The sequence below is a fragment of the Mustela putorius genome, unplaced genomic scaffold, assembly GCF_011764305.1.
Source record: "Mustela putorius furo isolate JIRA1106 unplaced genomic scaffold, ASM1176430v1.1 tig00000224_pilon_pilon_pilon, whole genome shotgun sequence".
Lineage (NCBI taxonomy): Eukaryota > Metazoa > Chordata > Mammalia > Carnivora > Mustelidae > Mustela > Mustela putorius.
In genome coordinates, this window is record NW_025421321.1 from 10,325,085 (window position 1) to 10,349,702 (window position 24,618).

The 24,618-nt window shown below is 37.7% G+C and overlaps 1 protein-coding gene across 1 annotated transcript in view; it reads left to right on the forward strand.

Annotated features, from left to right (window-relative positions):
• Nucleotides 1-8,200: 8,200 nt before the first annotated feature.
• The window catches only part of LONRF2 (LON peptidase N-terminal domain and ring finger 2), a 46,008-nt gene continuing 29,590 nt past the window's right edge, over nucleotides 8,201-24,618 (forward strand). Inside the window, exons 1-2 of the mRNA XM_004753021.3 lie at nucleotides 8,201-8,994; nucleotides 17,896-18,014. Of these exons, the coding sequence (XP_004753078.1) occupies nucleotides 8,313-8,994; nucleotides 17,896-18,014 (801 nt within the window). The 5' untranslated portion in view covers nucleotides 8,201-8,312. The remainder of the gene's footprint in view (nucleotides 8,995-17,895; nucleotides 18,015-24,618) is intronic.

Here is a 24,618-nt window from a genome sequence, read left to right on the forward strand (position 1 = left end):
CTAATATATAGTAACACAATAGTAGTAGGGGACTTCAATAATCAATCTACCTGGATGGACAGATCATCCAAACAGAAAATCAATAAGGAAACAATGGCTTTGAATGATATGCCAGACCAGATGGATTTAACAGATACATTCAGAACTTCTACAAAATACACATTCTTTTCAAATGCACATGGAACATTCTCCAGAATATATCACATATTAGGCCACAAAACAAGTCTTAACAAATTCAAAAAGATTGAAGTCATACCATGCATCTTTTCTGACCACAACACTATGAAACTAGAAATCAACCACAAGAAAAAATCTGGAGAGAGCACGAATACAAGGAGGTTAAATAGCATGCTACTAAACAATGAATGGGTCAATCAAGAAATCAAAGAAGAAATAAAAATTTCACGAAAATGAAAACACAATGGAGCAAAACCTTTGGGATGCAGCAAAAGTGGTTCTATGAAGGAATTTTATAACAATTCAGGTCTACCTTAAGAAGCAAGAAAAATCACAAAAATCACAACCTAAACTTACGTCTAAAGGAGCTAGGAAAAAAACAAACAAAACCTGAAATCAGCGGAAGGAAGGAAATAATAAAGATTAGAACAGAAATGAATGATTCAGAAACTAAAAAAACCAATAGAACCAGTAGATGAAACCAATGAAACCAGTAGATGATTCCTTGAAAAGATCAACAAAATGGATAAATCTCTAGCCAGTCTCATCAAAAAGATGGGGGGGGGGGCAAATAAACAAAATCAGAAATGAAAGAGGAGATCTAGCAATAGACACCACAGAAATATAAAGTATTATAAGAGAATATTATGAAAAACTATATGCTAATAAATTGGACAGCATGGAAGAAATATGTAAATTCCTAGAAACATATAACCTACCAAAAGTGAGGTAAAAGAACATTTGAACAGACTGATTACCAGCAATGAAATTGAATCAATAATCAAAAAACTCCCAACAAACTAAGTCCAGGATCAGAAGGCTTTTAGGGGCAATGATACCAAATATTTAAAGAAGAGTTAATCTTTATTCTTCTCCCAACTATTACAAAAAATGAAAAAAGAAAAACTTCCAAATTCATTCTCCAAGTCCATTATCACCCTGATACCAAAACCAGATAAAGATACCAAAAAAGAGAGAGAGAAAGAGGCAGAGAGCACACTACAAGCCAATATTTCTGATAAACAAAGATGCAAAAAACCTCAACAAAATACTAACAAACCAAATCCAAACCAACAAAATACTAACAAACCAAATACATTAAAAAAATCATCCACCACAATTAAATGGAATTTATTCCCAAGATGCAAGCGTGGTTCCATATTCACAAATCAATCAATGTGATATATTGCATCAATAAGAGAAAGAATAAAAACTATGTGATCATTCCAAGAGATGCAGAAGAAGTATTTGACAAAGTCCAACATCCATTCATGATAAAAACCTTCAACAAAGTGGGCTTAGAGGGAACATACTGGAACATAATAATGGCCTTATATGAAAAACCCACAGCTAACATCATACTCAATGGGGAAAAACAGAGCTTTTCCCCTAATGTCAGGAACAAGACAGGGATTTCCATTCTCACCACTTTTATTCAACATAGTACTGGAAGTCCTAGCCACAGAACTAGACAATAAAAAGAAATAAAAGTATCCAAACTGGTAAAGAAGTAAAACTTTCACTATTTTCAGATGATATACTATATATGGGAAACCGTAAAAACTCCACCAAAAAATTACTAGAACTGATAAATGAATTCAGTAAAGTCACAACATAAAAAATCAATGTACAGAAATCTGTTGCATTCCTAAACACTAATAGTGAGGCAGCAGAAAGGGAAAGTAAGTAAACAGTCCCATTTACAACTGCACCAAAAAGAATGAAATGTCTAGGAATAAATTTAACCAAAGAGGTAAAAGATCTACACTCTGAAAACTATAAAATCTGGGCAAAAGAAATTCAAGACAATGAAAAGAAATGGAAAGACATGCCATGCTCATGGTTGGAAGAACAAATATTGTTAAGATGTCTAAACTACCCAAAGCAATCTACACGTTTTATGCAGTCCCTATCAAAATACTAACATTATTTTTTCACAGAGCTAGAATAAACAATCTTAAAATTTGTATAGAAACACAAAAGACCCAAAGTAATTTTGAAAAACAGAAAAAAAAACTGAGGATACCAAAATTCTAGACTTCAAGAGATATTTCAAAGCTGTAGTAATTAAAATAGTAATATACTGGCATAAATATAGACACATAGATCAATAGAACAAAATAGAAAAACCCTGAAATATACCCACAATTATATGGTCAATTATTCTTTGACAAAGCAGGAAAGAATATCCAATGGAAAACAGAAAGTCTCCTCTACAGATGGTGTTAGGAAAACTGGACAGCTACATGTAAAAGAATGAAACTGGATCACTTTCTTAAAAAACACACAAAAATAAACTCAAAACAGATTAAAGACCTAAATGTGAGACATGAAATGTAAAATTCCTAGAAGAGAGCACAGGCAGTAATTTCACTGATATCAGCTGTAGCGACTTTTTTTTTAAAGATATGTCTCCTGAGGTAAGCAGAAATAAACTATTGGGACAACATCAAAATAAAAAGTTCCTGCACAGTATAGGAAACAACAAAACCAAAAGACAATTTACTGAATGAAAGAAGATATTTACAAATGACATATCTGATACAGGGTTAGTATCCAAAGTATATAAAGAACTCATGCAACTCAACACCCCAAAACCAAACAATCCAATTAGAAAATAGGCAGAAGACATGAACAGACACTTGCCCCCCAAAAAGACATCCCACTGTCCAACAGACACATGAAAAATGCTCAACATCACACATCATCAGGGAAATACAAATCAAACCTACAATGAGAAATCACTTCATACCTGTCAGAATGGCTAAAATCAACATCACAAGAAACAACAGGTATTGGTGTGAGGATTTGGAGAAAAAGGAACCCCTTGTGCACTGCTGGTGGCAATGCAAACCCATGTAGTCACTATGGAAAATGGTATGGAGGTTCTTGAAAGAGTTAAAAATAGAACTACCTTACAATCCAGTAATTGCACGAGTGCGCATTTACCCCCCAAATACAAAAATACTAATTCAAAGGGATACCTGCCCTCCTATGTTTATTGCATCACTATTTATAATAGCCAAACTATGGAAGCATCCAAGGGTCCATCAATAAATAAATAGATAAAGAATGGTAATATGGGGCACCTGGATGGCTCAGCCATTTTGTACTGCTTTTTAAAAAATGAATTGTCGGGGTGCCTTGGTGGCTCAGTCAGTTAAGCGTCTGCCTTCAACTCAGGTCATAATCCCAGAGTCCTGGGATTGAGCTCTGTATCAGGCTGCCTGCTCAGCAGAGAGCCTGCTTCTCATTCTGCCTCCTGCTCCCCCTGCTTGTGCACGCTCTCTCTGTCTCACTCTTGTTCTATCTCAAATAAATCAAATCATTAAATAAATAAAAAGGGATTGTCATTCTTACTTTGAACGCAATATAATGCTCTCTGTAGAAGTTTTGAAAGTAGTAACAGTATAAGGAGACCAGAGAAACAGTTAGAGTACTCATATGATCCTGTTTCCTGGGAACAACACCCATTCTTAATATTTGCAATATTTTCTGCTGGTCATTTTTCTTTGCATTTTAAAATTTGAGGTCAAATTGTATAATTTCGGTTTTATTTTTTAATTTATGCTTTTAATGAATATATTTTATTGTGTATCATCTCATAAACTATGTCCTAAAAAATCCTTTGTAAATCTCACTTCTAATAAGTGCATAACATTCTTTAAGGGGCAAAAAAAACTCTGAAAATTAAGAAAAAATCACCGGATAGGAAAAAATGTATGGATTAGATCCTGCAAAAGAATAGATTAGTGAATTTAAACACATAACAGTAGATGGTAATAGTATCCAAAATGCATATAGAGTATCCAAAAAACTATCCAAAAGGAAGCACAGGGATATAAAAGACTGAAAATAAATGAACAGGGCCTCAGTGACCTATGGGGATAATATCAAGTACTCTACTGTACTTGAACTACTAGAAGGAGAAAAGGAGGGACAGAAACATATATTTGAAGGAATAATGGCTCCCTAATTTCCCAATTTGATCTAAACTATATACATTCATTGAGTCTAAGAAGCTCAATTAACCCAAAAAGGGAAAATAACTACCCTCCAAAAAACACAGTAAGACACATCAAATTCCTGAAAACAGTGTTAAGCAGAAAACCTTAAGAGTGATCAAAAGAAAAAAAAGACATCTTACCTAAAGAGGAACAAAGAATAATCATAGATTTCTTATCAGAAACTATGTAAGCCAGAGCAATGGAAAACATTTTAAAATTGCTGAAAGAAAGTAATTCTACTTAGAATTCTGTGATCACTAAAAATAATGAAAGGCAAAATGAAGGTTTTTTTTTTTTTCCAGAAAAAAAATCTAGGACAGAATAGCACAAAAGGTGGGATGGAGAGTGGAAGTATAAGTTTCTTATGTTATTATTGAGGTTGTACAATAACCTGCTATAGGTTAACATAACAACAAGTGTGAACATTTTCAAATGTAAGTCAAATCATGTCAGCTCTCTGCTTAAAACCCTCCAATGGCATTCTGCTTCACTCAAAATGAAAGCTACAGTCTAAAACATCATGTGAAGTTGGGTGTAATCTGAACCGACCCTCAATTCCCACTGCCACTGTGACCTCAATTAACAATACATTGGCAGACAAAATTAACAAGACAGTAAACAACAAGTGTTGGAGAGGATAGGGAGAAAAGGGAACCCACACTGTTGGTGGGAATGCAAGTTGGTGCAGCCACTTTGGAAAAGAGTGTGGAGATTCATTAAGAAATTAAAAATAGAGGGGTGCCTGGGTGGCTCAGTGGGTTAAGCCGCTGCCTTCGGCTCAGGTCATGATCCCAGGGTCTTGGGATCGAGCCCCGCGTCGGGCTCTCTGCTCAGCGGGGAGCCTGCTTCCTCCCCTCTCTCTCTGCCTGCCTCTCTGTCTGCTTGTGATCTCTGTCTGTCAAATAAAGAAATAAAATCTTAAAAAAAAAAAAGAAATTAAAAATAGAGCTTCCCTATGACACTGTAATTGAACTACTGGATATTTACCCCAAAGATACAGATGTAGTGAAAAGAAGGGCCATCTGTACCCCAATGTTCATAGCAGCAATGGCCACAGTCGCCAAACTGTGGGAAAGAGCCAAGATGTCCTTCAACAGAAGAATGGATAAAGAAGATAATGTCCATATATACAATGGAATATTACACCTCCATCAGAAATACCCAGCTTTTGCATCAACATAGACGGGACTAGAAGAGATTATGCTGAGTGAAATACGTACATGAAGCAGAAAGAGTCAATTATATGGTTTCATTTTCTTGTGGAGCATAAGGAAGAACATCAGAAGGAAAGGAAAAGTGAGTTGGGGGAAATCGGAGGGGCAGATGAAGCATGAGAGACTGTGGACTCTGAGAAACAAACTGAGGGTTTTAGAGGGGAGGTGGGTAGGGGGATAGGTGAGCCTGGTAGTGGGTATTAAAGAGGGCAAGTATTGCATGGAGCACTGGGTGTAGTGCATAAATAATGAATCTTGGAACACTGAAAAAATAATAACAATAATACACTGGCAGAAATTAATGTTTACGAGTCTTCTTTCTGTTATAAAGTTTCATCATAATTCATGATTATCTTTTCCTTGGAAATTATGAAATATTCTTTTTAAGACTTAAGGTACATGCTAAATAATACTACTTTCTTTTTCCTTGTCTGTAATTCACTCTAACAAAGAATTTCTTGCAAGTTCACATCACTCCCACTTTGCCAAATAGTCCTTCCTCCTAGAATTGAGGTCAGAGCAGAAGTTCCTGCTTGCTGGGATTTTGGTTGAGATAGATTTGAATTCATAAATCAATTTAGGGAGAATTGACATCTTAATACTGATTCTTCAAAATATATGAAGCAAAAACTGATAAAACCGTAAGGTGAAATAAATTCATAATTATGGTTGGAAATTTCAATATCCTTCTCCCAACAATCAGTAAAACATATATACTGACCATCAGTAAGGAAGTAGAAGACTTGACCAGTATTACCAACCAACTGATTAACATATATAGAACATTCCACCCAGCAACAGAATACACATTCTTTCCAAGTGCACTTGGACAATTTACTAATATATTACACAGTTGAACGATAAAACAAGTCTCAGTAAATTTTAAGCATAGTCAAGTCATAGAAAGTATGTTCTCTGACCACAGTGGATTGAAAATGGGAATCAATAATAGAAAACTACCTAAAAAATCTCAAATATTTGTAAACTAAGTAACATACCTCTAAGTAACCTATGGAATGAATAATTGGATTCTATATACTAGCAACAAGCAGAAATTGAAATTTAAAAAACAATGCTATTTACACTATTACAAAAATTATGAAAATTTTAAGGATAAGTGTGAAAAAAAGTATAAGATCTGTACACTGAAAACTACAAAACATCACTGAGACAAATCAGAGCAGACTTAAATGGAAAGATGTGTTAATCTTTAGCGTATGGTCTTTGTAGTACTAACTTCTCAGCTTTTTTCTCCTAGCTTTCTGTTGCTGGTTGTGAATTTGTTAAATAAGCAAACTTCAAGTAAATGAATTGTTACTGTATAAAAGTAGATTTAAAAACTCAAAAGTGATTAAAAAGAGAGTTTGGAATAATTCAGTAATGAGAAACACATCAAAACCTACTTTACTGTAACTGTTATTGGTCAAAATAGAGACCTTCGCGCGCTGTGACCTTGGAAATCATTCATGGAAGGGGCTGGGTAGTCGTGGGATGTACCCTGCATTGATTATAGGACTAGAAGGTTGGCCAAAATTGTCTCTTTTTTCCCTTTGTAAAATAGTCTAATTTTTCTCTCTTCACCTAAGGAGGAGGCATTTCCCCTTCCCCTCAACCAGATTTGATTAAGGTATTTTATATTTTCTTAGTCACTAGCTTTAATGTTAAGCCTCACAAATTTAGAATAAAGAAATTTCGACTTGACATAACGAACATACAGATTTTGGCATATTGCATTTAATTGCATTCAAATACATAGAATATATACGGTGGAACAATAGAGAAACAATAGGCCAGGTCTAGTGAGGAATTCTAAAAGCTGGGTAATGAGCACAGACAGGACACCATTGCTCATACACCAATCTAGCTTTTAACTCCTTCTTTCCAGCAACTTCTGTCTGCAGTACTCCAAGTCAGGAGACATTTTTAAAAAACCTATTTCTGCTTTTCTAAATCTAGGGCGCAGTACAATTGCCATTTCTCAGACTCCTCCTCCCAGCACCTAGCACAGGATTTCTTTAGGCTCTCTATTAAAACTACTGTTCTAGGGGCGCCTGGGTGGCTCAGTGGGTTAAAGCCTCTGCCTTCGGCCCAGGTCATGATCCCAGGGTCCTAGGATCGAGCCCCACATCTGGCTCTCTGATCAGCAGGGAGTCTGCTTCCCTTCCTCCCTCTCTGCCTACTTGTGACCTCTGTCTGTCAAATAAATAAAGAAAATCTTAAAAAAAAAAAAAAACAACAACAAAAACTACTGTTCTAAATTCCAATCCTAAAATATCCGGCGCAAAATTTAGAGTTCCATTAGGAAGCTTGCTGGAGATCTGTTCAGTGCCCATTCAGGCTCTCCTGTCACCTAAGAGAGTTTCCTGAATCAAATTCGTGACGTGCTTTGTAACTGCCTCGGCTAGAGGAGAGCTGGGCGCGGGGCCGGCACCCGACACCTGTTCCGGGCGCGGCCGCGGCGGCGGGAAGAGAGCGCGCGGCGAAGGGCGCGTGTAGGCGAACGCGCACGCACACGCGCGCCCGGCCGCCCTGGGACCAGGAGGGAGAGCGTTTCCAGGCGACGCGGACGTGGGGAGGGGGTCGCCACGTTCTCACAGGCGGCCTGGGTTACATAAGCGAGCGTGGCGAGGAGGGCGCTCGGATTGCGCGGGGACTCGGGCTGTGTCTGCCCTGCCCCCGCCCGGGTGGGGTCGTGGCCCTGCGGGACTGGCCTCCCACGCCGCGCGGGGGACACCGCCCCAGCCTTGCGCCCGCCTCCGCCAGTGGTAGCCGCGGCCGCGAGCGGCCGCCCCCAGACGCGCGTGGCTTTCTGCGAAGGCGGCGGCCGCGGTCCCGCCGCCCGGCCCCAGGCAGCGGAGCATCCTCTCGCCTAGGCTTCTTCCGTCCCGGCCTACAGCGCCGCAGCCTCGCAGCTATGAGTCCCGAACCGGTCCCGCCGCCGCCGCCCCCGCCGCAGTGCCCCGGCTGCGACTGCGGGGAGCCGTTCGCCAAGCGCTTGGAGAAGGGCGACGAGGCCTTCCGCGCCGGAGAGTATGAAATGGCAGCGGAGCTCTTTCGCTCGATGCTGGCCGGGCTGGCGCAGCCCGACCGCGGCCTGTGCCTGCGGCTGGGGGACGCGCTGGCTCGCGCGCGCCGTTTACCCGAGGCCCTGGGCGCGTTCCGTGGCGCCGCGCGGCTCGGGGCGCTGCGGCCCGAGGAGCTAGGGGAGCTGGTGGGCAGCCTCGCGTGCGCCCTGGGCCGGCGCGAGTGGCGGCTGCAGGATGGGAGGCCGGGCCGCGCCCCCGAGGAGCCTCGTGAGGAGCAGCCGGCCTCTGCGCCCGTCGCGCCCCGTGACCTGCTGGGCTGTCCGCGCTGCCAGCGGCTGCTCCATAAGCCGGTGACCCTACCGTGCGGGCTAACGGTGTGCAAGCGCTGCGTGGAGTCGGGGGCGGCCCGGCCGCAGGCCCGGCGAGTCAACGTGGTGCTGAATGGCCTGCTGGAGAAGTGCTTCCCGGCCGAGTGTCGCGTGCGCAGGCTGGCGGGCCAGGCGCGGACTCTGCAGCGCCAGCAGCAGCCCGAGGCCGCGCTGCTCAGGAGCGACCAGGCTCTGGATCTGGGTAAGTCGGCCTTGGGAGCTGGCCCGCCAGCCTTGCCCACCTGTCGAGTAGCAGAGGTGGACATGGAGAGGTTTGTTTAGGCTTAGGGGCTGTTTTCTTCCGAAGATGGTAAGGTCAGACAGCAACCGGGGTGTTTGGTGTCAGAGGCCAGCTGGGCCTCCGTAGTCCTGTCTTTGGCAGAACCTGCGAGGCCAAGCCTGCCTTTCACTCCCATCTGAGCTGTCTAGAAGTGAGAGGATGATCAAGTATTTTTATTTGTCCCGCAGGAAAATGCAAATAACTAACACCGTCGAGGCGCACAAACGGAGGGCCTTGGTGATGAGGATTTGCTCTGGGGGTTTCAGCTAAAGAATTCAGGAAGGATCCCCTTCTGCTTTTATTACTTGCACATTCTCTCTCAAAGTGCATTAGATATTGTTATGAGGTGATTAGCTTATTAGATAGTTGTATTAACTGGTGTCTCTGTTTAATTTTTAAAAAATAAAATCTGCGACCACCACCAGGCTCTTTGTCCCCTCCCCCCACCTGTTAAGAATGTGTAGTTTAAAAGACCAGGTTGCTACAGGTTGTATGTGATTTAAACCACTAGCCAAGAAGAATTGGTTTAATTTTTTGTTACTAAAAGAATCTTGTGTGCTGTAGTAGTCATTATGCATTTTATTTTAAATTTAAATTTAGAGTTAAGGTTTTCCCTTTTAGCGGGTGCACCTGTGTTTAAACTGGGGGATTAAGTACAGCAATGAAATTGCGTTATATAACAAGTATTCTGTACTATTTTTGCTGCCAATATATCCACACTTAGCAGGCTGATTATTTTTGAATTTTCATCTATCTTGTTTATGTATATGTAGCATGGAGCAGCACTATCCAGTGGAAATACTGTGTAAGCCACATAATGTAGTTTTAAATTTCCTTTTAGCCACATGTAAAAAGTGAATAGAAGCAGATGAGATTTATCTTAATATTTTTAAAACATATACATCCAGAATATTATTTCAACATACCTTCAATGTTAAAAAAAATGGAGATTTTACTTAAAAAACCTTTCAAATGCATTGTGTATTTTACATGTGCTGCCTACCCCAATTTGGATACAAAATTTTCATCAGAAATACTTCCTTTATATTTTAGTTTCATAGAATTTAGAGTTGAAAAAGTGGATTGTCATACTGAAATTGTTCCAAATTCAAAGTTTCAGCTTTTAAATTTAAATTTAAATTAGTTGAAATTAAAAAGTAAATATCTCTGTTACCCTGTTGCTCCAGCCCCATTTCTGTTGCCTGCTAGCCACACTAGTAGCTAGTGGCTACTGTCTTAGACAATAGAAGTATAGAATTTTTAAAAACAGTTGTTGGGGTTCCTGGGTGACCAAGTCAGTTAAATGGCCGACTCTTGATTTTGGCTCAGGTCAGGATCTCAGAGTCCTGAGATCATACCCAGTGGCAGGCTCCCTGCTCAGTGGGGAGTCTGCTTCTCTCTGTCTCTCTCTCTCTCCCCTTCTCCCCATCTGCCCCTCCCCCTGCTCATGCTCTCTCTAAAATAAATAAATCTTAAAGATTACAAAGAAAACAGCTGCTGGAAATGTAGAAGATCACAATATCAACTGTTGGAGATGATGGAGAAAATGAGAACTATCATATGCTACGGATGGTCTGCAAATTATACACCTGAAAAATTGTTTGGTAGTATTTGAAATGTTAGATAGGTCCTTTGAGCAGTTTCAGTAAGGTTTGCATGTATGTGCACTGAAAGAATGTACAAGAATGTGCAAGAGTGTATATCTTTAAGTAGAGATAGCCCTGAAGGGGAAGCAACCCAAATGGCCAATAAGAATGCAGTAAGGGACTATATTATGATGTCTTTTGAAATACTATACAGAAAGAAAGTAAACCAGCTACAGTTGCACACTACAATGTGAAGAAATCACAAACACAATGTTGGGTGAAAGAAGCCAGACTCAAAAGCATTTCTACTGTCTATTTCTATTTGAAAATCCAAACAGGGAAAATTACTATAGCATATTATAAGTAAAATTACTATAGCATATTATAAGCAATGGTTACCTTTGGGAAGCAAAATATTAGCAGACTGAATCCAGTGGTACACTTAAAACACATCATAATCAAATAAAGTTTTCATTTAATCCTTGTATATCTGCCAATGTAATTCATACATCTATAGAATAAAGAAAAATCATATGACCTGTGTTAACATCTTTTAGGAAAGTAGGAATACAGGGGGACCGTCTTAATATATTAAGGAATATCTACAAGAATCTGTAGCAGGGAAATACAAATCAAAACAATGAGATATACCACACAGTTGTGAGAATGGCTAAAATTAACAACTAAGGAAACGACCGATGTTGGCGAGGATGTGGAGGAAGGGGGACCCTCTTACATTGTTGGTTGGAATGCAAGCTGGTGCAACCACTCTGGAAAACAGTAGGAGATGCCTCAAAACTTTGAAAATATAGTTTCCCTATGACCCAGCAATTGCACTACTGGGTATTTAGCCAGAGGATACAAAAATAGTAATTTGAAAGAGCACATGGACCCCACTGTTCATAGCAGCAATGTCTACAATAACCAAACTATGGAAAGAGCCCACATGTCCATTGACAGGTGAATGGATAAAGATGTATATATATGAAATGGAATATTCCTCAGCCATCAGAAAGAACGAAATCTTGCCATCTCAAATGACATGGATGGAAATGGTATTATGCTAAGTGAAATAAGTCAGAGAAAGTCAAATACCATATGATTTCACTCATATATGGAATATAAGAAGCCAACAGATGAATATAGGGGAAAGGAAGGGAAAGTAAAATAAGATAAAAATGGAGAGAGAGGCAAACAATCAGAGACTCTTAACTCTAGGAAACAAACAGGGTTGCTGGAGGGGAGGCGGGTGGGGGAAGGGATAGTTGAGTGATAGGCCTTAAGGAGAGCACTTGATATGTGTAATATATGCAGCTGATGAATAACTAAATTCTACCCCTAAAACTAATAATACACTGTATGTTAACTAAATTGAATTTACATTTAAAAAAGTCTTAAGCAACCATCATAATGATGAAATACTGACTGTTTTCCCACTGAAGGAAAAGGTGACAATGGTGTTTGCTGCCATCGCTGCCATTTTGAATTGTGTTAAGATTCTAGCTGGTGCAACGAGGAGAAAAAAGATATTGAGATTGGAAAAATAAAACATTATTTGTAGATGACATGTTGGAGTACATTGGTACTTCAGAGGAACATTTGAACTCTTAGAAATTATAAGTGGATTATCAAGATTGTTGACTAGAAGGTAATACAGAAAGATCAGTGGTAATTATATATACTTAGTAAAATAAAAAAGAATAGAAAATCCACTTATGTAATTATGTAATCAAAAAAATCATCAGAGTAGATCTTGAAATACCTGAAAGTTGTTCAAGAACTTATTTCGAGAAATTAAATAAGTGAAAGACGTCAGTTTTGTGCATATTGAACCACAGATTCAGTGAATTCTCAGTCAAAATCTCAGCTCATGGTTTGGGTGGAAATTGATGAATGGCCAAGGCAATAATGAGGAAAAAAATAAGAAAGCTGGAGAACTGACACTGTAAGATACAGAGGCTTAGTATAATACAGCTACAGAAATTAGCACAGAGTTGTATTGGCCCAAGTATAGATAGATAGAAAAGAGGGGTGCCTGGGTGGCTCAGTGGGTTGGAGCCTCTGCCTTTGGCTCAGGTCATGGTCCTGGGGTCTTGGGATTGAGCCCCCCGTCAGGCTCTTGGCTCTGAAGAGAGCCTTCTTCCTCCTTTCTCTCTGCCTGCCTCTCTGCCTACTTGTGATCTCTGTCTGTCAAATGAATAAATAAAATCTTTTAAAAAATTAAAAAAAAAATAGTCTTAGTCTGTTGCTTATCCATTTGGGAAAAAATGAACCTAGATGCTCATTGCACATCACACATGGAAATTATAATCAGATTATCTAAAAGAAATCATAGAATATTTTCATAAACTTAGGGTAGGTGATACTTTTTAAGACACAAAAATCATAACCATATAGGAAAAGATAGATAAATTTGATTTAATTAAAATGAATAATTTCTGTTCCTCAGAGACTTCCGAAAAGAGTAAAAAGGTGATGGGTATTTGTAATATGTATCTAAATGAGAATGTCGTTTCAGAATACTGTAAAGAATGTGTGTACTTCAAGAGCAAAAAAGGAAGTCTGTCTAATAGGCAGAGTTGAACAGGTGCTTTGTAAAACTAGATATCAAAATGGGCAATAAGTATATGGAAGGGTGACCAATGTAATTACTTACCAAATGCAGATTTAAATCATACCTGAAAATGAAAAAGAGTAACTGTATCTAGTATTGGAAGCAATCGAAACTCTTACATTGCTGGTGGAATGAAAACTGGTGCAAGTTAAGTATGTTTGGGAGTGCCTACTAAAGATAAACATAAACATAACTTCTGGCACAGTATTTCCATTTTTTAGTATGTGCCAAGTAGAAATTAATGCTTATGCCAACAAAAGACATCTGTAAGAATCTTCATGGCAGATATATATACACACGCACACACACACACACATATATATATATATACACATAAATATATGCCAAAAATATTTCGATAACAACCCACCAGTAGAATGAGTATATAAATCAAGTCATACAGTGTATTATGCAGCAGTCTTTTTTTAAAGAAACAGACATACAGCAATATGGAGGAATCTCAGAAAATGATAGTGACAGATACAGAAGAGTACATTCTATTCATATAACCTTGTGTATAAGTTTAGAAGCAGGTGAAAGTAATCCATGGTGATAGAAGTCAGAATGGTGGTTACCTTTAGGAAAGGTGTACCACCTTGGAAAGTATGCAAAGGAGGCTTCTTAGGCCCTGATCTGGATAGTGATCACTCAGGTGTATATGTATATAAAAGTTCAAGATACACACTTAAGATTTGTAGCCTTGACTTTGTAAGTCCTACATCATTTTGAACAACCCATGAGGAGTACTGCCGTTTATTCTTTCTATTCACCACGACCACTACTTAGCTGTCATTGCTTTGTGTATCAATTCATTCAACTCTTCCTAAATAACACTTGTGGAGTTCTCTCCTTCTCATCACTGCCTACTCATTTGACACATCTTAGGGTGGTAACTCTAGATCCCAGCATGATGATGACCCTGGGTTGCAGTTGGAGAACAGTCTTTGATTAACCTTAAACACAAATGTAGAGAGTAGACTTTCTCTTCTTTGCCTTACAAAGCCTGGCTCTCAAACCGTACTCTTGTTGACTCCTTTCCTCATACAGGGGATAACTGATCAACTGTTCGGATATTTTTGTCAGTTTCTTGGAAGGTGTGCACATGCAGTTTTCTTCCATAAGCTGTCTCCACACAAAGAATTTTAAGTTGCTTTTCCTTTTCCTTATTTTTTGTGATTCCTCCAAAAATTCCCTCAGTTTTATTAAACTTAAGGCCTAATGCTTAGGAAATGTACAGAGATTGATTTGAAATGTTTTAAAAGATTAAATTATGAAGTTCTAGCTTCATAAATGGATTGCCAAATGGTGGAAGTCAACAAAGAAAATGGTTTGATTCCCTGGATGGGAAGTGATTGTTTTGGACTTGAGTAAAAAGAGACTTTAGAATGTGAGGAGTAGAGGGGCACCTGCGTTGCTCAGTGGCTTAAGCCTCTGTCTTCGTCTCAGGTCATGATCTCAGGGTCCTGGGATCAAGCCCTGCATCAGGCTTTCTGCTCAGGGAGCCTGCTTCACTGTCTCTCTCTGCCTGCCTCTCTGCCTACTTGGGATCTCTCTCTCTCTCTCTCTGTATCAAGTAAATAAATAAAATCTTTATTTAAAAAAGTGTCAGAGTAGAGGTTTAAATGTATTCATTAGAAAAGAATGGTTAAAAATAAAGGTAAATGAGGAGTGTTTTTAACTCCAAAAATTTTGTCAAGATCAAGTAAGCTAACATAAATGTAAGCAAAGAAATAATGCAGAAAACATGAGTGAAACAAAAAGCAAAAAAAAATTGAGTTGGCTAAGAAGTCAGAAATTGGTTACAAAGACCAATAAAAGAAATGTTTGGCAAATGTGATGAAGAAAAAGCATAGTTGCAGTTATAAAAGAATATATCAGATTTTAAAGTCTATGTGAAAAGGACAATTTTGAGGAAACTATAAATTATCATAATTGACCCAAGAAGAAGTAAAAACCTGACACTGACCAATAATCATAAACAAAATAGAAGTGTTACTCAGGGCTTTTCTCTTGAAAAAGACACTGGTCAAGCAAGTTTTCACAAACTGTCAAGGAAGATTAACTTTCATCTTATTTCAGATCATAGAGAGATATGGGATATTTTGCATTTAATTTTGTAAGATTAATGTAGTTTTGATACTATAATCAAGTAAAGCTTAAGGGAAAATTTATAGGCTAGTCTTAACGTATGTACATGAGTTGCCAAAATCTTAATTAAATTTCTTAGTATTTGAATCCAGCCATACAGTAAGACCGAAGGTCAAGATGAGCTCATCCCAAGAATTTAAGGGATTTAATAAATTTCAGTATTAGACAAATTATTCAATGTAATTCACTATAAAGACAGATTTAAGGAGATACACTCCCAAGGAACCTCTCACATACTGTTACAATGCTTTCGTAGAAAACTAGGAATAGAAAAAAATGTAACTAATTTGATGAATATTCTCTGTCAGGAGCTTACAGTAAACATAATTTATGTTAAAACATTCCACGTGTCCTTTTTTAAATTCAAGAATAAGAGAAAAATGTCTGCTATCACCACTGTTACAGCAATGTGGAAGTAAAAAGAAATGCAAGAAATAAAACCTAACATGCCAGAGCATGCCATGCGCATAATATGGTTGTTTAGAAGAGTATAGAGAATGAACTCTGGCAAAGTGGGAACAAAGTGAGAGATCTTCAGTCTCACCCCATTTGCAGCATGAGTATTTAAGTTCGAACTATAGTTCTAGCAGGCTTTTTTTTTTTTTTTTTTTGAGATTTCCAAAATCTCTACAGGTTATTTCTGTATTTGAAAGTAAATTTAATTGTGCATTTGAGGAACTTTCACTTAGTCTTCAGTTGGAAATGATTAATCTGTAATTATATTTACTGTATAATGACATACTCCAGAGATAAATCTGAGAAGAATCTAATAGAATTCTATAAAGAACTTCTAAGCAACAAAATGCTCATTTTAAAACCATATGCTTGTAGATTGACATCCATATTTCATATTCTAAGATGAAAAACATAAAATCTCATTAGAGATCATAACCAACACATGAACATTTTCAATTTATTTTGATTATAGGGAACACCAACTTTGAAATTTAAGGAAATGTCCCTTCTCCCAAAGAATTCCATTCTTCTAATTAGTAGACCAATGTTAACAAAAAAGTACTAAATTATTACTGTTATTTTTAAATTTTGTCAATAAAAAATTTTGTGTGAAAATTTGTTTTCTCTTTTGTTATATAAGTACGTGTACAATAGCCTTAAGTTTCTTCCTGGCCTACAAAACCTAAAATACTTACTGTTTGGCTTTTTGCAGAAAAAAAGTTGTTGATCTTTACTCTAACCAGTCAATGTTATTTTAAAAGATTCAACTTTTCTTGCTAGATTCTCCATTTCTGCCATTTCTTTCCTCTTTTTCCACTTTTTTTCCTTGTCAGATCTTATATCACACATATGTAGCAATAACACAGTCATAAGTAGTCCCACCATGTCTTGATATAATATCCTTTTGCATGAGTTTGTTATGTACACTTGCTCACTTACCTGCATAAACTAAGAGGAGACATGGTGGCATTTGGAAAGTAACAAGTGCCTAGTTTGATTGAGCGTCAGGGTCTAGGATTTGGAGCAAACTGAAACAGGTATTAGGTAGAGAAATGAGAACACATTAGGTACTTAGAATATTTATTGTCAATTAAAATGCATGCTGTTGCTCTATAACAAAGATGCTGTGATGAGTATAGATAGACTGAACCAGGTCCATCAGTATGAAAATGGCTGTGATGGTTTTCCTTTCATGAGCTCTGGCTTTGTCACTTTCCCATTGTACCTTGCCAAATCAAGGACTTCATGTACCATACATCAGCTCACAGTCACTTTTGACTTCTGTGTAGGTAGGTGTTTCCCCATAGTCTCATACGAGCAGTTTTCAAGCTTTCTTCTGTTTGAGAAAGGTTTTTTTCCCCTTCTTTTCTCACTTAAGAGGACGTACTGTAGATACAATTATGATGGTAAGTCCACATCCGTGCAGTTGTAGAAGAAAACAAATTATGCGTTTTTGTTTCTTGAGTATGAATTTCCTTGTGTACTTTCAAGAAATTTATTTATTAAAGATTTTATTTATTTATTTAACAGAGAGAGCACAAGCAAACAAAGGGAGAGGGAGAAGCAGGCTCCTCACTTAGCAAAGAGCCTGATGCAGAGCTTAATCCCAGGATGCTGGGGTCATGACCTGAACTGAAGGCAGATGTGTAACCCTTTGAGCCACCTAGGCACCCCTCAAGAAAGTTATTTTAACTCTTCATTTTTAAGGCCTAGTTATAGCATTAAGATGATTCAGCATTTACTAATTATTGTAGATTATGCTATGCCTAGTGTGTTTTCAGCAGTCTGTATTTCTTGGTGCATTTTGAAGTCTTGTTGATACGCTTTCTGTTTTCCTGAGAGAAGCTATGTAAAGTATACTTACCAAGCTATTAAACCAACCACATATGATTTGAGGGAGGAAAGATTTATTTTGCCTTTATGTTTATTTTCCAATTTAATTTAATACTTTTTAGTGACCTAAAGATTTATTTTTAAATGTAGTCATTTTAATTTTTTTCTATTGCCCATGTCTTTCAGCTCCTAGAGATAATTCGTTATTGCTGCTGCGAGCAGAGTTATATTTAACCATGAAGAACTACGAGCAGGCTCTCCAGGATGCCAATGCAGTTTGTCAGAATGAACCTCTCTTAACTAAGGTATTTGACTAAGGTATTTGTTGGCTTTGGAGATAATAAATGTAATTTTATGGGATTTTCTTAAGAATAAGCTAGTGATTGTGATTAAGTACCTACACACAATGTTCATTTCTTTCATGATAGTAGTCTAAATGTAGCAATCCACTTCGTAATAAGCCAACTCAGTTTAAAAGACCAAAAAGTCTCCGAAATGGATTTAGTTAAGAAACGCTACTGGGTATTTACCCCAAAGATACAGAGGTAGTGAAATGAAGGGCCATATGCACCCCAGTGTTCATAGCAGCAATAGCCACAATAGCCAAACTGTGGAGAGATCCAAGATGTCCTTCAACAGACGAATGGTTAAAGAAGATGTGGTCCATACACACAATGGACTGTTACTCAGCCATCAGAAAGGATGAATGCCCAACTTTTGTATCAACATGGATGGGACTGGAGGAAATTATGCTGAGTGAAATAAGTCAAGCAGAGAAAGTCAATAATCATATGGTTTCACTTACTAGTGGAACATAAGGAATAACATGGAGGACATTAGAAGAAGGACAAGAAAAGTGAAGGAGGGGGCATCAGAGAGAGAGATGAACCATGAGAGACTGTGGACTCTTAGAAACAAACCGAGGGTTTTAGAGGGGAGGAGGACGGGGGATGAGTGAGCATGTGGTGGGTATTAAGGAAGGCACATATTGCATGGAGCACTGAGTATCATATGTAAACAATGAATCTTGGAACACAACATCAAAAACTAATGATGTACTGTATGGTGACTAACATAACACAATAATTAAAAAAGAAAAATACTTTGATTACTTTTAGGAGATATTTAGCTGAATAATATGACTTTTTAATAAGTGAAGATATAAACACAATGATAAAATTAGATAAATTTGTGAGTAAAGGGGAAATGCTTAAAATTACACTTTAGTAAGTTCCTATAATAATCATGATTAACAGTTGGGCCCTAATATGCATGGAACATATATATGTTGTTAGTGAAAGGTAAGTGTTTTGTATGTATTTTGGGATAATTTTAGCCTATGTGGGAAAGGTCTAATATTGCTTTCTGTGATGACACAAAATAAACTTTGTTAATATAAAAATGATAGCTGAGAGGTGTTTGGGTGGCTCAATGGGTTAAGCCTCTGCCTTCAGCTCAGGTCCTGGGATCGAGCCTCACATTGGGCTCTCTGTTCATCAGGGAGCCTGCTTCCCTCTCTCTCTCCACCTGCCTCTCTGCCTACTTGTGATCTCTCTCTGTGTCAAATAAATAAATAAAATCTTAAAATATATATATATATAGTTTAAGTTGTCACTGAGGATTAAAAAGATAAACAATGATAGTTGTAGCTTTTTCATGAATCTCTGGATTTATAAAACCCAAAAGAGATTTTAAGGTTTTAAGGAACTCGTAATGAAATTAACGTGGATCACATGCTGTATTAGCTAGTACGTAAAAATACTTTGTTCCTCTGTATTACTTTTTTTTGTTTTAGAAACATTGAAGAGGCATTAACTCATCTTAATAGAAAAGATGCCCTTCTTTCCTTCCTTCTATCCAAACTTCCCCTCTTTAAAACAAAATGTTTTCATCTTAGATTGAGTGTTAAATTGGAATTGGGGATTAGCCCAAGAATGGGAAACAAATGTTTGTTGGACTAAGCCCAGAAATCTGTTTTTTTGCTTGCTTGCTTCACTAAAAACACTTTCTCCTCCTTTTTCTGATAACTTTTCTCCTGTTCCTTGATCTACTAATCTTCTGAGTTAATTTCTGTCAGTAATGATTGAGCCTTAATTGTTATGAATTATAAGTTTAGTATTTCTGACTGACAGTAGACCTGTATTATCCTGTGAAGCTTGTTTCTTCTCCACAGTATTGATTCTTTGAGCTAAAAACTTGGCAGTGTCTCTGTGGTGAAAGATAGACTTAGATATTACAAAGTTACATAGGTAATTTTAACTGTAAGAGAGCCAGAAAAAGAGTAACTAGTTTTGGTGATTTGGATTATGCCTTTAGGGTTTATTGCAAATCTGTGGACCTCAATTCTTGGTAAGTGCCTAGTGAAAAACAACGTTAATAGAAGTATACCCTAGTAAATCAACTTAAGATAATGAAGGATAGAAATTTGTTTCCAGGTTAATACTATACCTAAAGGATTAGGGCAGAAGTGACTTTGGAAAGAAAGTAAGTTGAAAGGACTGAGGGAAGGATGAAGTGTTTAACTGTGGTTGAGATGACGGAAGCACTTGTAGAACCAACTTTGAGTTTTCAGTTGGAGACTCCTATACCAATGTGTTTTATCTAGGCAAAACCTGTCCTTTCAAGCCATCCATCATGGCGGATACTGATTCAAAGCTTTTGGTGCAAATGGAGATAAACCAGTACTAACAAAATATTTGCCCATATGAGAAATACAAGTAGGCATGTGGTAAGTTTGATCTTATCCAAATGGGTAAGCATACCTGTGCTTTTTATTTTATTTTAAAATTTTATTTATTTATTTGAGAGAGAGAGACAGTGAGAGAGAGCATGAGAGGGAGAAGGTCAGAGGAAGAAGCAGACTCCCCGTGGAGCTGGGAACCGCATGTAGGACTTGATCCCAGGATTCCGGGATCATGACCTGAGCCGGAGGCAGCTGCTTAACCAACTGAGCCACCCAGGCGCCCATACCTGTGCTTTTTAATGCTCATAAAGTCCTATGCTGGTAAAATAAGTCTCAACAGATTTCAAATTATTGAAATCTTGAAGAGTATGCTTTCTGATAATAGAATGAAAAGAGTAACTGATGACAATAAAATATTCAGGAAATCCTTAGATACCTGTTTTAATCAGATTACCTCTAAACAATCCATGGAATAAAGAAGAAATCACAAAGGAAACTAGGGACTATTTGAAATCATTGATAATAAAGGCACATTACATCTAATTAGTCATATGCAGCTAAGCAATTCTTTGAGGGAAATTTATAACAATTGTAAATGATTAAATAAGTAAGGTCTCAAAAGAGTGATCTGTTTCCTCCTTAAAAAACTAAGAAAAGAAGAGCAAATTAAAATAAAAGTAGAAAGAAAGAAATAGAAGAGCTAAGAGTCAATAAATAGAAAACAGAAAAACAATAAAGAAAGGCCAATGAAACAAAACCTATTGTTTTGAAATGATCAGTGAAATTGATATACTTCAGATTAATCAGGAAAAAAGAGAAAAGATACAGATTACTAATATCAGAAATAAGAGGAGCTATCACTAAAGATCCCACAGACCTTAAAAGAGTAAAAAAAAAGGAACAATTTTATGAACAACTTTATACCAATACATTCAACAACCTAGAATTAACAAAATCCTTGAAAGATACAAACTACCAGTATTCATTCAAGAAGAAATAGAGAACCTCAGTAAACTTATCACTCTAAGTTGTAGTTAACCACCGCCCCCCAACAAGATATCATGACCAGATGGAATTACTGGTGAATTCTATCACACATTTAAGGACGAAACAATGTCAGTCCTTCCAAGACTCTTCTGGAAAACAGAAAAAGAAGTAACACTTATTTTATGAGAAAAGCATTATTATGATTAAAAAATAACAGGCAAAAATATAAAAAAATTTAAACTGATATCTCTCATTATCTCATTTGAAAATAAATTTGTATGTATTGACAGAATGAAAAAAATGCAATAAATGAAGAAGATAAAGCACTTGATAAAACTGAATGCCCTTCATGTTAAAAACTTTGTATGAACTAGAAATGGGGGATTTCCTCAGTCTGATAACCATTATCTATGAAAACCCTTACAGAAAACATCATACTTGATGGTAGGGAATGGAATGCCTTTTTGCTAAGACCAAGAAAAATAAAAGGTGTTTGCTTTTACCACTTACCAATAAGGTACTGGAGGTCCTAGACAGAATGGTAAAACAAAAACAAAAACAAAAAACAAAGATTAAAAAAAGAGAAAAGAAAAGAAATAAAAGACATAAATAAGAAAGAGGAAAGTGTAATACGGTCTATTCACAGTTGATATAATTGCTGGGAAATCTCAAGAAATTTACAAAAAGCTTGCAGGATATGAGGTGGTATGCATAAATGAAACTAATCATATTCTACTCACCAACAAGAAACAATTATAAAAATGATATTTGAAAAATAATACTGTTACAGTAGTTTTTAAAAAATGACATATTTAGGGATAAAGTTAATGAAGTACCTACAAGATCTGTATACTGAAAACTACAAAACATTGCTGAGAGAAATTAAGTATCAGTAAATAAGTATAAATATGGACAATGTTCATGGATCAGAAGACTCAATGTTAATAAGATGACAGATTCCCCAAATAAAAACAACACAGCCCCAATTAAAATTCTCGTATTTTTCTTTGCAGATTTTGACAAATTGGCTTTAAAACATACATATATTTATGTTTGTATATATTTCCGCACATTTATGGAAATACAAGGGACAGAAGAGCCAAAACTATTTAAACAAATAAGAATGGATTGCAGGAAAGACACTACCTGATACCAAGACTCACTATAAAGCTACAGTAATGAGACCTGTTTAGATTACTAAAACAGAAGACGGTACAGAAATACACCTACACATAGGTGGTGAATTAGTTTTTTACAATAGTGCAAAAATAACTCTACAGGGAAAGGATAATTTTTCATGATTTTAGTAGGAGACAATTGAATATCTATTTGCCAAAAAAAATGAACCTCAACCCTCTCTTTATATTGTATATTAAAATTAACACTAAATGAAGCATAGACTTAAACATATAGTCTATAACCATAGCATATCTGAATCAAAACATAAAAATCTCTGACACTTTTTGTAAAGCAAAGATTTCTTAACCAGGACACAGGACAAATTGTGAAAAAAAAAAAAAAAAAGGTAAATTTGTCTTCATCAAAACTGAAAACTCCTTTCTTCAAAAGATGTTGCTTCAAAGACAAAATGGCAAACAGAATGGGAGAAAATGTTTGTAAGACATATATCTGGTAAACCATATATCATATATAGCGCATATAAAGAACACTTACCAATTCAGTCATAAAGTAAATAACCCAGTTAAGTAATGGGCAGGGACAGATACTTCACTAAACAAGACATAGGAATATCAACTGAACACATGAAAAGAGGCTCCACATGATTAGTCACTAGGAAAATTGCAAATTAAAACCTCAAGGAGATACCACTAAATACCCACCAAAATGGCTTAAACTTAAAAGATGGATCATACCAAGTGTGAATGAGGATATACAATGTGGTGGGAATGCAAAATAGGGCAGCCACAATGGAAGACAGTTTTGGAAGTTTCTTTAAAGTTAAGCATACAGCGGTGTCTGGGTGGCTCCGAGGGTTAAAGCCTCTGTCTTTGGCTCAGGTCATGATCCCAGCGTCTTGGGATCAAGCCCTGCATCAGGCTCTCTACTCAGCAGGGAGTCTGCTTCTCTCTGCCTGCCTCTCTGCCTACTTGTGATCTCTGTCAAATAAATAAATAAAATCTTTTTTTTAAAAAAAGACTTATTAAGAAAAAATAAAGTTAAGCATACACTTCTAATGTGACCTAACAATCATGCTTTTAGATATTTTCCCAAGAGAAGTAAAAAGATGTTAATGTGATATTTATAACAGCTTAATTCGTAATAGTCAAAGACTGAAAATAATCCATAGGCCCCCATCAACATTTAACAGAACATTTGTCAGCAAAAAAATTGCAGACTGGGGCGGGGGGGTCCCAACACTCATTTCCCCCACAAAATCAACAAAAACAATAAATAAACAACTATAAAGCAATGAAAACAGCTCTGGACTACAGTAAAGCAGCAGCAGCAGAAACTCTGTAGAGCCCCAGAGCTAAGGATGGCCTCAAAGAAAAGTGTAGGAAGTATTTTACCTCTGTCACTCCATCTCCCAGTCCAGAGCAGCTCAACAGCAAGAAGAATCCCCTCAGAGGAATTTCATCCCATGGGGTAAAGAGAACCAGAGGACTCTTTTAATCCTTGTCATCACCATGAGCTTCTGCAGGCTTTGCTATTGAGGACCGCAATACTCTTGAACCAATGCTGAACCCTGCTGATGGAGCTGCCCAGAATTCTGCCTCAGGGTTTCCTTCCCAGGGCTAGCATTGTTGTTGTGGTGACACCTGCCCGCTGGAGTCCAAGTTACTGCCCTGCTCTCCAGGACTAGAATGCTACAGGGCCTCACCATCTACAGGAAGCAGAGCTGCCTCTGTGTTGTGGCCAACCCCCTCAGTCCTAAGCCTTGTCACTGACCTACCATTTCAAATCTGAGCTTCTGCTGCTCTGCACCCTGCATTCTGGGTCCGAAGTGATGACTTTGACCTGCTACCATTGGGTCAGGCTGCCATTGCTGTGTATCCCACCCCCTTGGTCCTGAGTTGAGGCTATGTAGCTGCTGTTGTGCCATCACTGGGGGCCATATAGCTGCTGCTCTGTGCCCCACCCCCTTGGTCCTGAATTGGGATACCTCTTTGCCCTGTTACCACTAGGCTATCTGCTGAGGCATCTCACTCCCCTAAACTCAAGTCACTGCAAGAAGGTCCAGAGACCCAGATGCCAGTTCCACAGGTGATCTGCACACA